The 13,389-nt window shown below is 66.0% G+C and overlaps 1 protein-coding gene across 3 annotated transcripts in view; it reads left to right on the forward strand.

Moving 5' to 3' along the window:
- PTP4A3 (protein tyrosine phosphatase 4A3) overlaps window positions 1-13,389 on the forward strand; it is a 34,216-nt gene that overhangs the window by 15,570 nt on the left and 5,257 nt on the right. The window contains exons 1-2 of one of the 3 annotated variants that reach the window (XM_060287135.2): window positions 6,560-6,645; window positions 11,566-12,499. In XM_060287135.2, coding sequence (XP_060143118.1) covers window positions 12,395-12,499 — 105 coding nt within the window. In that variant the 5' untranslated portion in view covers window positions 6,560-6,645; window positions 11,566-12,394. Of the gene's footprint in view, window positions 1-6,559; window positions 6,646-8,626; window positions 8,920-11,565; window positions 12,500-13,389 lie in introns of those variants that run through there. The other 2 variants (XM_030875940.2, XM_070043973.1) reach the window with 2 other exon arrangements.

Genomic DNA, 13,389 nt, shown 5'->3' on the forward strand with positions numbered 1-13,389 from the left:
CTTTAGGGGCCTCGGAGACGGGGCGGCATGGGGCCAGGAGTTGGTACCAGCCCCACGGGGCCCAGGAGGAACGCGCCGGGGACTGTGGGCGCCGGTCCAAGTCCGAGGGCGGGGCAGGTCAGAGCTCTGCTCCCCCTGGCTAGAATCCCAACCCAGCGCCCCACACTGCAGAGTGATGGGCTCTGCCTCTCAGACAACCAGACCCCTGGGACTGGGGGCTCTACAAGCAGGGAGCCGGGGGCGCGGCAGGGCCTACAGAACACTGCTCCCAACTGCCCGGGTCAGCCCAGCTGCGCGTGTGAATACAGATGCCGGGGCCCCGAAGGGGGTGGTGAGGCCTGGGCCTCAGAAAGGTGGGCAACCCGTCTCTGTGTTGAGGTCCCTGGTATTGTGAGGCTGGAGGGCTGGGTGGCTGGGGAGGGCTTTGGGGACTGGCCGAGGCACCGGGTAGCCATGACGGGCTGAGCCTGGGTGATGGGCCCTTAGGAGGGGCCTCTGTCTGGGGGTGGCAGCCGGTGGGAACCAGTGGGGACCTGTGGATGTGGCAGGACGTGGGGAGGTTATGGGGTAGCCGTCTGGGTGGCATGGGGTAGAGGCCCCTCCTACAGCTAGGAAATGCCCCCATTGCTCACCTGGCAGGGAGCAGGCATAGCGTGGACTTCTTGGTGGCCTCCCTCTGCCCCCTAGAAGTACAGCCCTGGGGGCTGGGTGGGCCTGAGATACCCCCCCCATGGGCTCCACCCCTCCTGATGTCACCGTGACTGGGGCAGCATCCTGGTGGGGGAGGGGCAAGTGACCCTGATCTGGGAAGCAGGAACAGCCCCTCCCCCATGGTGGGGTTCCCACTTCCTCAGTGCTTTTGTAGGGCCGAGGATCCCAGGCCTGGGCCGGGTGGGCTAACTCGCTTCTTCGCTGGCTTCCTTGCGGAGGAAACAGGAGGAATTGAGCGCTGGGCTCAGTGGGGCTCTGGGCAAACCTGGCTGCCCCCCTGAGCAGGCTGGGGAGGGCACCAGGGGGCTGCTTAGGTTGAGGGCGGTCTGCAGAGGGCTGGGCTGTTTCTCTGGGGGTGGATGGGGGTGCGGTGGGCTCCCCATCCCCGCGAGGGAAGGGCCCTGGACCCCCTTTCCAGCCCACAGCAGGCAGTGCGGAGACGCGCCAGAGACCCGGGAAGCCTCCAGGCTGTCGCTCCGGTCCCCCACCCTCCCAGCTGCAGGGCCTGGGCTCTGGTGCCTCTGACCCCTCCCCGCTATCTCTGAGCTGGCCCCGCCTGCCCCTGCTGCCCCCGTCAGCTCTGGCTGCCAGCAGTTACAGGGCCCTGGGGACTGTCCTGCCCCCTGCGGGCCCCAGAGCCCGGCCCAGCAGGGGAGGGGGGCTCTCCTGCCCTCTTCCCGGGACCAGGGTGCCCGCCGTGACCACAGACTTGTGCCCCAGCCCCCCTGCTCAGCTGCCGGGGCTGCCCTGGGAGACGGGATCCTTCCGGGGCTGCCCCTGCCTGAGCCCCCGCCTCCCGGGCAGGCGGGTGGTTCCAGGGCCTTTGACGTGGGGAGGGCGGGAGGCCCGGAGGCTGGGAGGGAGGCCAGGCCGGGGATAAAGCTGGGCTGGGGGCCGGCCTCTGCGGACTCCAGGACTGAGGACGGAGGGTGAGTGTCCGTGGGCTCGTGGCAGGCTCGGGTGGGGTGGGGACCGGGAAGTGGGCAGACCCCAAGAGCGGGCGGGGCCCGGGGGTCCCCAGGCCTTCCTGTTCATGCTCGCAGCTCAGCTGGGAGCCTCAGTGGTTTCCTCCGTCAAATGGGGCGAGGGGTCCTTTTCCTTCCAGAGCCCAGACTGGCCCACGTGGGAATGTACACCCTCCTCCCAGGCTCTGTGACGTTGTGCAGCCCGGGCCTCCGGGTTCTGGTGCCCTGTGCCTCGGGGTACAGGGGGAGGGTGACCAGCGGTCCTGGTCACACGGTCAGAGGTGGGACGGGGTCACAGTGCAGAGAAGGGACTCAGGCCCCGCCGGGGTCCAGCCTGGTTCTTCTGCCCCTTGGGTAGTGACCAAGCCTCCTCTGCACCCGTGTCCTCGTGTTAAACGAGGGTCATGATGCAGTGACCACACGGGTGATCACGTATCATCACGTTGGGGAGTGAAAGGAGGAGGTGCTGTGAATAACCACTCCTCGCCAGCTGGCGTGAAGGGAGCCGGGGCCACCTGGCCAGCAGGTGCCCTTGGAGGTGCTGCGGGGGCTGGAGAGGGCCCAGCCCCCAGGCAGTCTGTGGTTCGTGTGGCCATCAAAGCAGATTCGGAGTTTGAGCCTCACAGCAACCTGTCGTACAAAATGAATCCGTGGAGCTTCCAGGGACGCAGAAGCCCGGCCGATGAACAGAGGACTCACCATCTGTTTGACCCTAACAGTCTTTAGGCTGTGTCAGAAAGCAGGTTCTCGCAGGTGGTAACTGCCGCCATTAATATTTATTGTTAGTAAGTGGTAGCTTAGATTGTCATCCATTGTTGTCTTGGGTTTTAATAACCCCCTGAGGGGGTTGGAAGTATCCCGCTTTCTAGGTCGAAGCAAGAGGCGCTGGGCTCTGAGCTGAGGGCCGGGAGCCTGGTGGCGGATGCTTGTGGCTGGGCCTCCTGGCATCCGTTCCCGCTGCTCTGAAGGCCTGGTCTGTATTAACACTCCCCCGGGCCCGGGCTCTGAATGGATGACGTTTGCATTGATTCATTGGGGGGAAGAGAAGGAACCCTGGGCTTCGAACCGGAAAACCGGGTTTCGGTGGCTCTGCTCCGCCTCTCTGTCTGGCTTCCGTGTGGAACGGGGCTCATAAGTCTTTGGCCTCTGATGGGGGTGTGTGTAGCAGTGAGGGTGACGGAGACAGCGGGGGTGGAAGGGGTCCTGCGCTGGCGAGCAGTGCTGGACGGGGCACGCTGTTCTCGCGGAGCGCACGGGGAGTCTGATGTGTCCCTGCTCGGGGGCCCCTGCCGTGGGTGTGGGTCCTGAGTCTCTGCCCAGAAGCCCCCTCCTCAGAGAGGCCTCCACGTCTACCCCCTTAGCCCCCAGTCAATGTCCTTTCTGTCGACCTCAATCCACCGCCTGGTTGTGTGTCCCCCCACCGACCCCCACCCTGCCCTGAGGGTAGGGTCGTGAGGGTTCACTTACCCCTGACCCCCAGTGCCCACACGGATGCTGGGTAGGTACACATAGGAATGAAAACCCAGGCCTGGAGGGCACCGAGGGCTTCCTGGAGGAGGAGGGCACCTTCACCCCGTCTTGTGGGTGAGGAGTGTCTGGGGGCATTTTGGGTCCCAGAAAGAAAAGGGAGATTGGAGGCATGAATCCTATAGCCCCCTCCTTCCCTCCGCCTACTGAGGGTAGAGGGGCAGGGCTGAAAATTCAGAACTTAGTTTCCTAGGCTATAGGGAGCCGTGGATGCTGTGTGGGCAGCAGCAGGGTGGCGCCACCATACCATCTCCAGCCCCAGGCCAGGCCTCGCTGTGGCGACCACTCACTGGGGGTGGGGGTGGGGGTGGGGGAATGACATGGGGCCTTGATCCCGGGTCTAGTCTGGGGCTGGAGACCTCATTAAACCTGTGTTGAGCCTCCCTCTGAGATAAGAACACACGTGTCTCTGGCTACCCACCCTGGTGGGGAGGGTGGGCCAGCTGGTTGGATGGAGGTGGAAGAGAGAGAAGGGAGGGGTGGGGGGCTGGAGGTCCCTGCGATTCCCCTCCCCTGATGGGGGGCAGGGTGGGCGGGCCTCCTTTGAGGACAGCTCTGTGTCCCGAGTTTGGGTCTCAGGTGGGGTCCTGAGCTGCCTGGGGGTGCTGGGGTGGAAGGGGCATAGCAGCACGGGGGAGGGACCCGGGGAGGCAAGGCCCTGACATGGGGGATGGGGTCAAGGGCTCTGCGTCCAGCCTTGGAGGAGGCGGAGGCGGGTGGCCATGCTGAGACTGGAGGAGGGGGCGGCGTCTGCGCTCCGGGGTGAGGGTACCACAGGCAGTGCTGACGGCCGGGCTGTGGTGGTGCTCCGTGCCAGCCCCTGTCAGGCAGTTGCGGTCGTTTCCCTCTTTGCAGATGAGGAAACTGAGAAACAGAGAGTAACCGCGGAGGTCACCTGGTCAGTAAAGATTCTTGGAGGAGATGGTGTTTGATCTGGAGCTGGGGGAGGGGTGCTGCAGGGGAACCCGGCGTGGTCCCAGGGAAAGAGGCTTGCGGTCAAGTGCCTGGAATTCCATGGGGGCGATGCTCCCCCTGCAGGAGCCAGGGGAGGGGAGGCTGGGCCGCTGGCAGGTGTGGCCCAGGTGGGACCTGGGTAGCCCAGCGACAGGTGGCGCTGCGAAAATGCTCCGTTCTAACCCTGTGAGTGACAGCGCGGGAAGCTGAGGCACAGGGTGGAGGGAGGTCTCTGCGAGGAACCCAAGGGGCTTGGCTCCAGGGGCGAGGTGACCCCTGGCTCAGTAATGCTGCCTGCATGGGGGGCACCTCCACCCCCTCCTGGGGCAGCCGCAGTGTTGTAATTAGCCGGCCCGCGCATGCCCGTGGGAGGTGGCTTCTCAGGGTGGGGGTGGGTGGAGGGCGGTCAGCAGTCCCGTTTGGGGGTGGGCCGGCGTTATGCCTGTTCCGGTGACTTCTTCCCCTGTGTCCCCCAAGCTTAGCCCAGCACCCGGCACTGGAAGATGCTCAATGAACATTCGTAAGTTGGATGAATGAATGAATGAACGAACGGACGCTGGCTCCTCTGTCCCCCTTGGAGGGAGTCCTGAGCTCTGGGCGGGGAGCAGGGGAGGCCGCAGGGAGGACCCCGGTGGCAGAATGGGCTCAGAGCCAGTGCTGAGGCCTGGGTAGGGGGGAGTGTGGGAGTGGGGCGTCTTGGGCAGTGATGGGTGGACAGTGGAGCTTCAAGCAGAGGCAGGCAGCCCCAGGGGTGCAGTCCCCCACGTACCTGGACACCTGCGTGAGCTGCGGCCAGTGTGTCCCTGTGTGATGTCACAGGCGGCCTGGCCAGCAGTAGCCACACCTTCCAAGCCATCTGTGCCCCCAGCTGTAAGCCCCCGGCAGGAAGCTGGGTCTGGGAGGGAGGGGTGCTGTCTCTGACACCCAGGCGGGGGACCTCCCCCCAGCGGGGTGGAGGAAGGGGCACCTGCAGGGCACCTGGCAGTCCTGCTTTCCCTGTTGCACCTCAGTTTCCTCGTCTGAGCGGCTGCGTGGTGGCCACAGAGGCCCCGTTTTCCAGTCGTCAGTGCCTGTCCCTTTGTCCCCTCGACACCCCAGCAAGGCAAGGCTTGTCATACCTTTTGGTGAGGAGCCGGGGCTCCGAGGGGCAGGTGGTCACAGACAGCTTTGGGTTCAACCCCAGACCCACGAGCCCAGAGCCACGAGCCCAGAGCTCTGCAGGCAGATCGGCCCTTGCCCTCCTGTCACTCCTCTGCTCAGTCCCCCTCCTCTGGCCCTACTCCTTTCCTCTCGTGCCAGGTCCCTTCAGGGGAGTGTCCAGGCCCAGCAGGGTGTGGCCAGGCCAGCTGAGGCCAAGGCGGGGAGGCCCAAGCCCTCGCCAGGACTGGGGCAAGGGCAGCCTGCAGAGTGGTAGCAGGCAGCCTTCACCACGTGGGTGCTGGCCAGGTGGGTACCATCGAGGCCAGGGATGCTTAGCGTGGGCCTGGCGGGCTTGGCGTGCCCATGGGGTTCAGGAGACCCAGGGTGCCTGATGGCAGCCAGGGTGGAGCACAGCGGCCTTGGCCACACTCACGACTGACCACGGAGGTGGCAGTTCTGGCTCCTGGGTCTGCAATGGAGCTGCGGCCGGCCCGGTCAGTGCTGGCGGCTGATGGCACGTGCCGGGGGGCCACTTGGGTTGGCAAGTGGGTACCACGCCCCACGAGGCACCATCAAAGCCACGGTGTGGTGAGGGCGGCCCATGCAGCGCCCGGGGGCAGTGGTGGAGCTCCAGGGAGTGTGTTCGCAGCCCTCTTCCCCATCTCCAGATCCCGGAGGGTAGAACAGGTGCCTTCCCTGGGTGGAAACTCAAGCCTGCTCCCAACAGCTCTGCTTCCAGGTCACAGCCTGGGCGCCCCATGACCGGCTTGGAGCGGGCCCCATCGGAAGGTGTCTTCGCTTCCTGGCAGTGTCACCATTTATACAGGAGGCCTCAAGCCCCAGAGAGAGCAAGCATTGGCCCCGGGTTACATAGGGAGTCAGGGCAGCTGGTCAAGCCCTGATGATGAGGTTCCAGACACGAGGAGCATGCCTGTTCCCCTCGCCGGCCAGCTCCTCCAGGAAGCCTTCCCTGACCACCTGATCCTCCAGTTCTGCCCTTCACAGTGCCTGCTGTGCTGGCTTATTCGGCCCCAAAACTTTCCTGCCGCTGGTCCCCATCCCAGCAGGGGGCACTGAGGAGGCCCTGGAGGGAGGGATTCATAACTCGGGGAGCTGCCCGAGGGTGGAAGGTGCTGCCCAGGAGCAGTGAGCACCCTGTCACCGGAGGTGTGCAGGCTGGCGATCAGATGGCGTAGTGACCTTTGAGTTTCCTCTGGACTTCAGGGGCTCGGATCCTGTGATGGGTTCTGGATGGCTTCCGGATCTGGACCTCTGCCCAGAACGTTGGGTCACTTGTTCCTTCCACAACAAGTACGGAGCCCTCCTGGTGCCAGGCCTTGTGCTGGAGGTGGGTGGAGTGGACAGCCTCTGAACCCCTCCTCCTTCAGGACACACCTACCCTGGGGCCAGGACTCTCTGCTCCGAAGGGTGTGTGGCTGCAGGGAGGTGGGGTGGGTGGGAGAGGAGGCGGTGGAGCTTGGTCAGCGATAGGGCTGGACCCTTGGTGCCACGGGTCCAGAGGCAGGAGGGTTCTGGGAAGGTTTCTTGGGGGATCAGCATGGACTCGGCCTGTGGGGTCTCCCCTCCCGGCCCCCGAGCAGCGTGTGGACTTGGGCTCATCTGGGAGGGTTCCAGGAACGGCTCCTGCCTTGATAAAAATAGATTTCTCTGAAGGGCTTGGGACTGTGCCAGCTGCAGCAGGTGCCCCAGGCGAGGGTGGACAGGTTTGCAGCCTCGGCAGCACGGTGGGCTCTGGGTCCTGGGTGCAGTGGCACAGAGCTTGGTGGGACCTCTCACCTTGCACGGACGAGGATGCAGTGTAGGGCGGCAGAAGCAGCTTGCCCAGGGCTCCTCTCTCCCAGAGGGCCAGGGTCAGGATGAGCAGGGTCTCTGGGGCCCAGCAAAACGGTCCAGCTTTGGTTCTTCTGTTTCCTTGGGCAAAGCCCCTCGAACCCTCTGAGCTGCTGTTGTATTAATACAGTGTGGCCGACGTGTCTTGTTCATGGGATGCAGTGTCCAGCATGGTGTCTGAGGGGACAGACTCTCAGAAAGTGGTCCAGGTGGGAGAGTGGTGGGGCCCTGAGCTCCCACAGCTGGTCTTTAGGAAGAGGCTGCTGGAAGTGGGGACCTAAGAGCACTGGACTGGGAGTTCTGGCCCGAGCCCACCTTGGTTCCGGGTGGAGGAGCCCTTGCTGTGAGCCGGTGGGCAGGCCACCTGGCTAGGCTGGGAGGGGCTCCGGCGGGCCTTCCTGCCCCGTACACAGCTGTCCTATCCTCACCTCCTCTGCCTGCTTGCCCGGCTGAGGGTGGGAAGAGTGCGGGTCCCGGCATGGCTGACACTCTCTGGGTATGTGTGTGGGGAGAGCCTGGGAGGGGGCCGTGCTCTGGGCTGGGCCCCTGGCCAGTTCCTCCCACCCCGCCCCTGCGGTGCTGACCGATGATTGCAGGGGCCAGGCTGGCTGTCTGGGAGCTGGGCTCAGAGCCGGGTTCCCAGCGAGGCAAGGCCTCTGGGGACCCTGTGTGCTGGGGGCTCTCCCCACCCTGCTCCACCCCCTTCCGAGGGCCTCCGCCGGGGCCGGGGCAGGTACAGGGTTGACTGCGGCGCCAGGCTGCACTCTCGGGGCTCACAGGCTGGGGAGCATTCGTGTTCCTGACATGGTGCTTCCAGGAGGTGAAGCCAGGACCCTGCTGGGCGGGGCAGGCCCAGACCCAGGGAGGGCTTCCCATCACAGAGGGCCTTCTGGGGAGGGGGCGTCTGCACTGAGCATTGGAGGATGAGCCGGGATGTGGAGACTGCTCCCTGTGGGTCCGGGTGCTTCGGTTTCCTCACCTGCCTACGCGGGGGGGGGGGGGGGGGGGGGGCGGGGGCGGGGTGCCAGCGCCCGCCCAGGGGTGTGGTGAGGATTCAGTGAGGGACAGCAGCGTCTGGCAGGAGCTGCCAGGGCCACGAAGGGGGCACACAGTGGAGGGGCCCCCGGGTCTGAGGCTGGAGCAGGAGGGCTTCAGGGCCAGACCAGGTGGTGGGCCACCATCCTGTGGGTGTCACCCTCGGGAACCCACCTGGGCCACAGGCACCCTCCTTCCCATTTGCAACGTAGGGAGCTCGCCCTCTGGGCCTTGGCCTGTGCTGCGGTCCCGCCAGGAGCCTGGCTCCATGCTGAGCTCCTCACGACCTGGCGCCGCCCCCTCTCCGCAGAGCGAATCCTTCCTTGGAGAAGGAAGGCCATGGGGAGCCCCAGAGGGTTCAGGAGGGCGCTGAGCCCGGCGGGAGGAAGGCGGGGTGCGCGAGCAGCGCCCCCGCCCTTGCGTTTCCCTTTCCTCCGCGGCGTTTCCTCTCCCGGCTCGGCCCTCCGCCGCCCCTTTGTTTGCCCCTGCGCGGGGCCGGGTCGTGGTTATATTTAGGCGGCAGGTGTGGGAGCCACTACAAGCCGGGTCGCTCGCCGGTCACCGGCCACGCCGCCCACGTGATGCCTGGGCGCTATAAATAGCCCCCCGGCAGCCTGGCCGCGGAGCATCCGTGGGGAGGCCGGCGCGCCCCGCGCACTGGGTCTCACCCACAGCGTCCTGGCCCTGCCCGGCCTCGCGCGAATGGAGGCGGTGGAGGCGGGACGCCTGCGCGCCGGTGAGCCGGGGCGCGCTAGGGCGGGGGCCCTGCCGGGAGGACCCCAGCCCCGCCCCGGGGAGGGGGCCGTATACCTCGGAACCAGCCTCCCCCGCCCGTCTTCCCCCCCCCCGCCCCCGCCCGTCTCCCCCCCGCCCCCTCGCCCTGCTGCTCGAACACCACGGGACAGGATGCCTGCGCCCACGGCGCCAGCCCACTGGTCCCAGCCCCGCCCACGGTGCTCCCATAACCCCCCCTCTCCTTAGCTCTCCTGGGACCCCACTGAGCCGTGGTCCTCCAGCCTCCCCCCAATATCATACAGGGTCCGGGGTGCAGAGAGGCTGGCGCTCTCTGAAGCCCTCTGCAAACTCCAGCTTCTCAACCAGCTGTGCCACCGGGAATGAGCCTCCTGGACTTGAGATTGAGAACGCCCGCGGGGAGCACTTCCCGGGGCCTGGCTTGGTCAGGGCCCAGAGAAGGCCCTCCAGCTCTCCCTGGCTGGTTTATTCATCTGCAAACAGGGGCCAGGATGGGGCCTCCTCTAACGGGCCTGGAAATAGCAGAGGGCTCAGAGCCGGCCAGGGTGGAGGCCGCTGGGGTCCCAGCCCAGCAGTGACGTGGGGCCGGTGGTAGGAAGGCCAGAGGGAGGGGCCTTGGGCTCCCAGAAGGGCTCCCGCATCATGGGGGGTGGCGGCCAGGAGCAGTGGCTGGTGGACTTGGGTCAGCCCTGCCTGGGGGCCTGCTCAGTGACCTCACCGAGGGGGTGTGGTTAGGAGGGAGGGCCCCTCCCTGGGGGGAGGCCACAGGCCTGGTTGAGCCGCAGGCCTGGCTGCCTGGGGCAGGAAAGGGGGCTTTCACTGCTTTGCTCTCACCTGGGGGTGTGGGCCCTAGACATGGAGGAGACAAGTGGGGTGTGTGGCTAGAGCCCGACCCGGCCTGGGCAGTGATCTTGGTTCAACCTTGGCCCAGACCCTGACCCCATTCTAGCTAGGGCCGGGCCCCCTGACCCCTGCCGACGGGTGACCCTTGAGGCTCACGTGGGCAGCAGTGTGGTGTGGCTCTGGGCCCTCAGCTCTGAGGGCCGTCCAGGGACACTGGCAGAAGAGCCAGGCCATGTGCCCTTGCCCCCGGGGTCTCCCCAGGTGTCCAGCAGCTATGCGCGGTGAGGTGGCGGGTCAGGCCCTTGGAGAGGCCTGTAGTCCTGTGGCTTCTTGGTAAACACGCACGCACACAGGAACAGCCCGCAGCCCAGGAGGGGCAGGTGTTTGTGTGCTGCTCAGGGCGCCCGCGGCTGGCTCCTTCCTTGCCTGTACTGGGAGCGAAGCTTGCTCTGGGGGGGTGCGGGATCCCTTCTCCCTGTCTTTTGCCCCCTCCCCGGGGATGCCCGCATAACCCTCCTAGACAAGGCACGGAGCAGAGTGTGAGCCTGGGAGCGGCGCTGGAGGCCCTCCACCGCGTCTGGGTCCCAGCTGCGGGCCCTGTCTGCACCCAGGTTGAGGTTCCAGGGGCCCAGCCGGCCTGGTGGGCAGCTGGGGAACGGGGTGCTGGGCGGGGCAGAGGTAAGAGTTGTCTGCCGCGGGGGATGGAGGACCTGCCGGGTGAGCAGGTGGGATTGGGCCAAGCCCCGTGGCCAGGGGCGTCTGCTGACCACTGGGTTGTGCCGGAGGGACCTTGACAGCATCTCGTTTGGCCCCTCACTGTACAGATGGGGAAACTGAGGCCAGTGATGTGCCCAAGTCCTCCCAGCCCGTCTGTGCGGGTGGGAGTGAGGCTGGCTGGGTGCTCCTGCTGAGGCCCCTGGCCCTGGCCCTTTGGGGCCTAGAGAGTGAGAGACAGGCATGAGGTGCTTGATGGCCATCTCTGTGGCCCAGCAGCATCCCTCCTTGAGGCCCTGTCACAGCGGGACCCCACTCCTGGCCACCTGCACTGTTACCATCTTGGCAAGCACGGTGGCCGATCCTGGCCATTTGGCCCCTGTGGTCTGTCCCCGCTTCTCCGAGCTGCTGGAGGGCAGAGCTGCTTGTTTACCTCTGGTGCGTGGCCAGCCCTGTGGGCGAGTGGTGGACGGTGGCCCAGGGCAGGGGCTGACCAGAGCCGGAGGTTTCCCTGGGGAGCCCTTGAGAGATGCGTAAGGTGGTGCATGGCTGAGTGAGGCTGCCACACCCTCAGCCCACTGTGCTCTGGCGCCTTGGCCTCTGCACCTGAGCCCTTTTCCCGGAGGACTGGCTGGCCCAGAGCAGTGTGGGCTTGGAAATGCCACAGAGGCCGGCGTTCTGCAGAGGAGGGGGTGACTGTCCCGGGGTGGGGGTGGACATCCTGGGGTGCCCGGGCTCAGGGGATGGGGGCTGGGCCTCTGTTACCACAGACTGCCCTGAAATCCGTGTGTCGGGGTTCAGCACGCTCCCGGGGGAGGGGTGTGTCCCTCCCTCCGTCCCTCTCTGCCCTGTCCTGGTGGCTGTCCTGTCACCTCAGGGCCCTGGGTCAGCCCTAGCAGGAGCCGTCCTTCCTTGTGCTCCCAGATGGGGAAACCAAGGCCCAGGGAGGGTGGCTCGCTCGGCACGGCCTTGTAGCAGGGCCCGGGAGAAGCACTGGCCGGGACCCCTCCTGGGAGGTGGGGCGCCCGGGGACCCCTTCCCTTTTCATTTCTTCTTCTCCCCTCCTCCCCAGACGCTGCCTGCCGCTGACCAGCCCGGGATTTATGGAGAGAGCCTCAGAGGGCCACTCTGAGCGCCGCTGCGGCCAGCATTGCTGCCGCGCCTGCTGCTGAGACCCCACGCCTCCGGCCCTCACCATTGCCCTCGCCCGCCCATGGCCCCCGCCGCCCGGCCCGGGGCCGGCTCTGCCGCCTGAGCCCCCTGCCCCCTTCCAGGACTCGCCGTACCCCGATGGGGTAACGTGACGGAGGCCCCGTGTCACAGCCGCCTGCTCCCACCCCAAGGCCGCCCCGTTGGTTCAGTTCGAGTTCATTCTTCCTTTGGTCCTTGGGGGTTTGGGGCCTTTGAGTGAAGGCGGCCGTCGACCTGTCCACGGATGCAGACGGGGCGTCCCCAGCGACAGGACAGCGCTGGCCACGGCCGCAGCGGCCGGACTCACTTTGGGCTTTTTAAAGATTTCTTTGCTGACTGTTTTTGGTTGTCGTTATTTTTGCTTTTGCCCCCTTGTAATTATCCAGCTCCAAGAGACAGGAGCTTGGACTGGTTCGTTTTACTTCCGGGGGGCTCTTTCGTTCCTTTCGTTTTTTAAAGATTTGGGTTTTCTTTTTTAATTATCCACCCGTTAATCCGGGCAGCATCCTCCCCCCTCCCAAGTATTTGCACAATATTTGTGCGCGGTGTTGGGGGGCAGGTTTTTAAAGAAGCATTTTCTCTCTCTTGGACAAGCACAGGGATCTCGTTCTCCTTGGGTTCTGGGGGGCTGCTGGGGCCTTCTCCCACCCGCGTCCCCGACCCTGCCTGCAGCCCCGTCCCGGGCGCCGCCCCGCCTTCGGGGTGCAGCCATGGCGCGGATGAACCGGCCGGCCCCCGTGGAGGTCAGCTACAAGAACATGCGCTTCCTCATCACGCACAACCCCACCAACGCCACCCTCAGCAGCTTCATCGCGGTGAGTGTCCAGCACGCCCGGCTGCGCGGCCGGGGGCCTCCCGAGGGCCGCAGGGTGAGACGCAAAGCTGTCGGCCCAGGGACTGCGCTTGGGAGCGGAGCTGCCAGCCTGGTTACAGGGTCCCCGGGGGGCACCCGAGGGTGTCCTTCCCGCAGAGCTGGTGTGAGGACTGCGGGGGTATCCGCTGGGCCCAGTGGGGCCTGCAGGGTGGGCAGCGGGAGTGCACGCTGCACGAACAGAGGCAGGTTCTGAGGCAGGAGGAGAAACGGGCCTCGCCTCCTCGGGACGTCACCTGTGGCCGGCGCAGTCCCGAGCCTTTGCTGGCTGTTTGGCCTCTGTGCGGAGGCTGAGCGAAGGAGGAGGGAAGGTCCCCCACGTGAGGACTGGCTGCTTCAACAGCCTGGACACAGGTGGTCGCAGGGCACGAAGGCCAGCTGCACGGCCAGCCCAGGCCACAGGAAGCCCACCTGTGGGGGAGTGGTGGGTGGGGAGTGGCGGTGGGGGAGTCCTTGGGTTGGAACAGGCCGGCTGCGGGCTTCAGGCCACAGATATCTGTGTGAGGAGGGGCTGGGCGGGAGTCTGAGGTGGCCCCGGGAGAGAGTGACAGCCGGACCCTGGGAGCCAGCAGGTTGAGGTGTGCGCTGCTCGTGGCCGCAGCAGATGGGGCCAGGTGTGTCTGCAGAGCCTGCGGCTCTCCACCTGGCCCCTGCGGGAGACTGGCCTCTGTAGTGCCCCTTCCTGTTTGCAGAGCCTGTGGCTGTGTGCAGGGCCTTTGTGGCCTCAGACCTCCAGCCATCCCCTCTGCAACATGAGATAAGCTCCCTTGAGCTCTTGTCATGGTTGAACAGGGGCCTGGGCACGAGGGGACTTCAGCAACTCCGTAGAGAGAG

The sequence above is a fragment of the Globicephala melas genome, chromosome 17 (genome assembly GCF_963455315.2).
Source record: "Globicephala melas chromosome 17, mGloMel1.2, whole genome shotgun sequence".
In the NCBI taxonomy this organism is placed as follows: Eukaryota; Metazoa; Chordata; class Mammalia; order Artiodactyla; family Delphinidae; genus Globicephala; species Globicephala melas.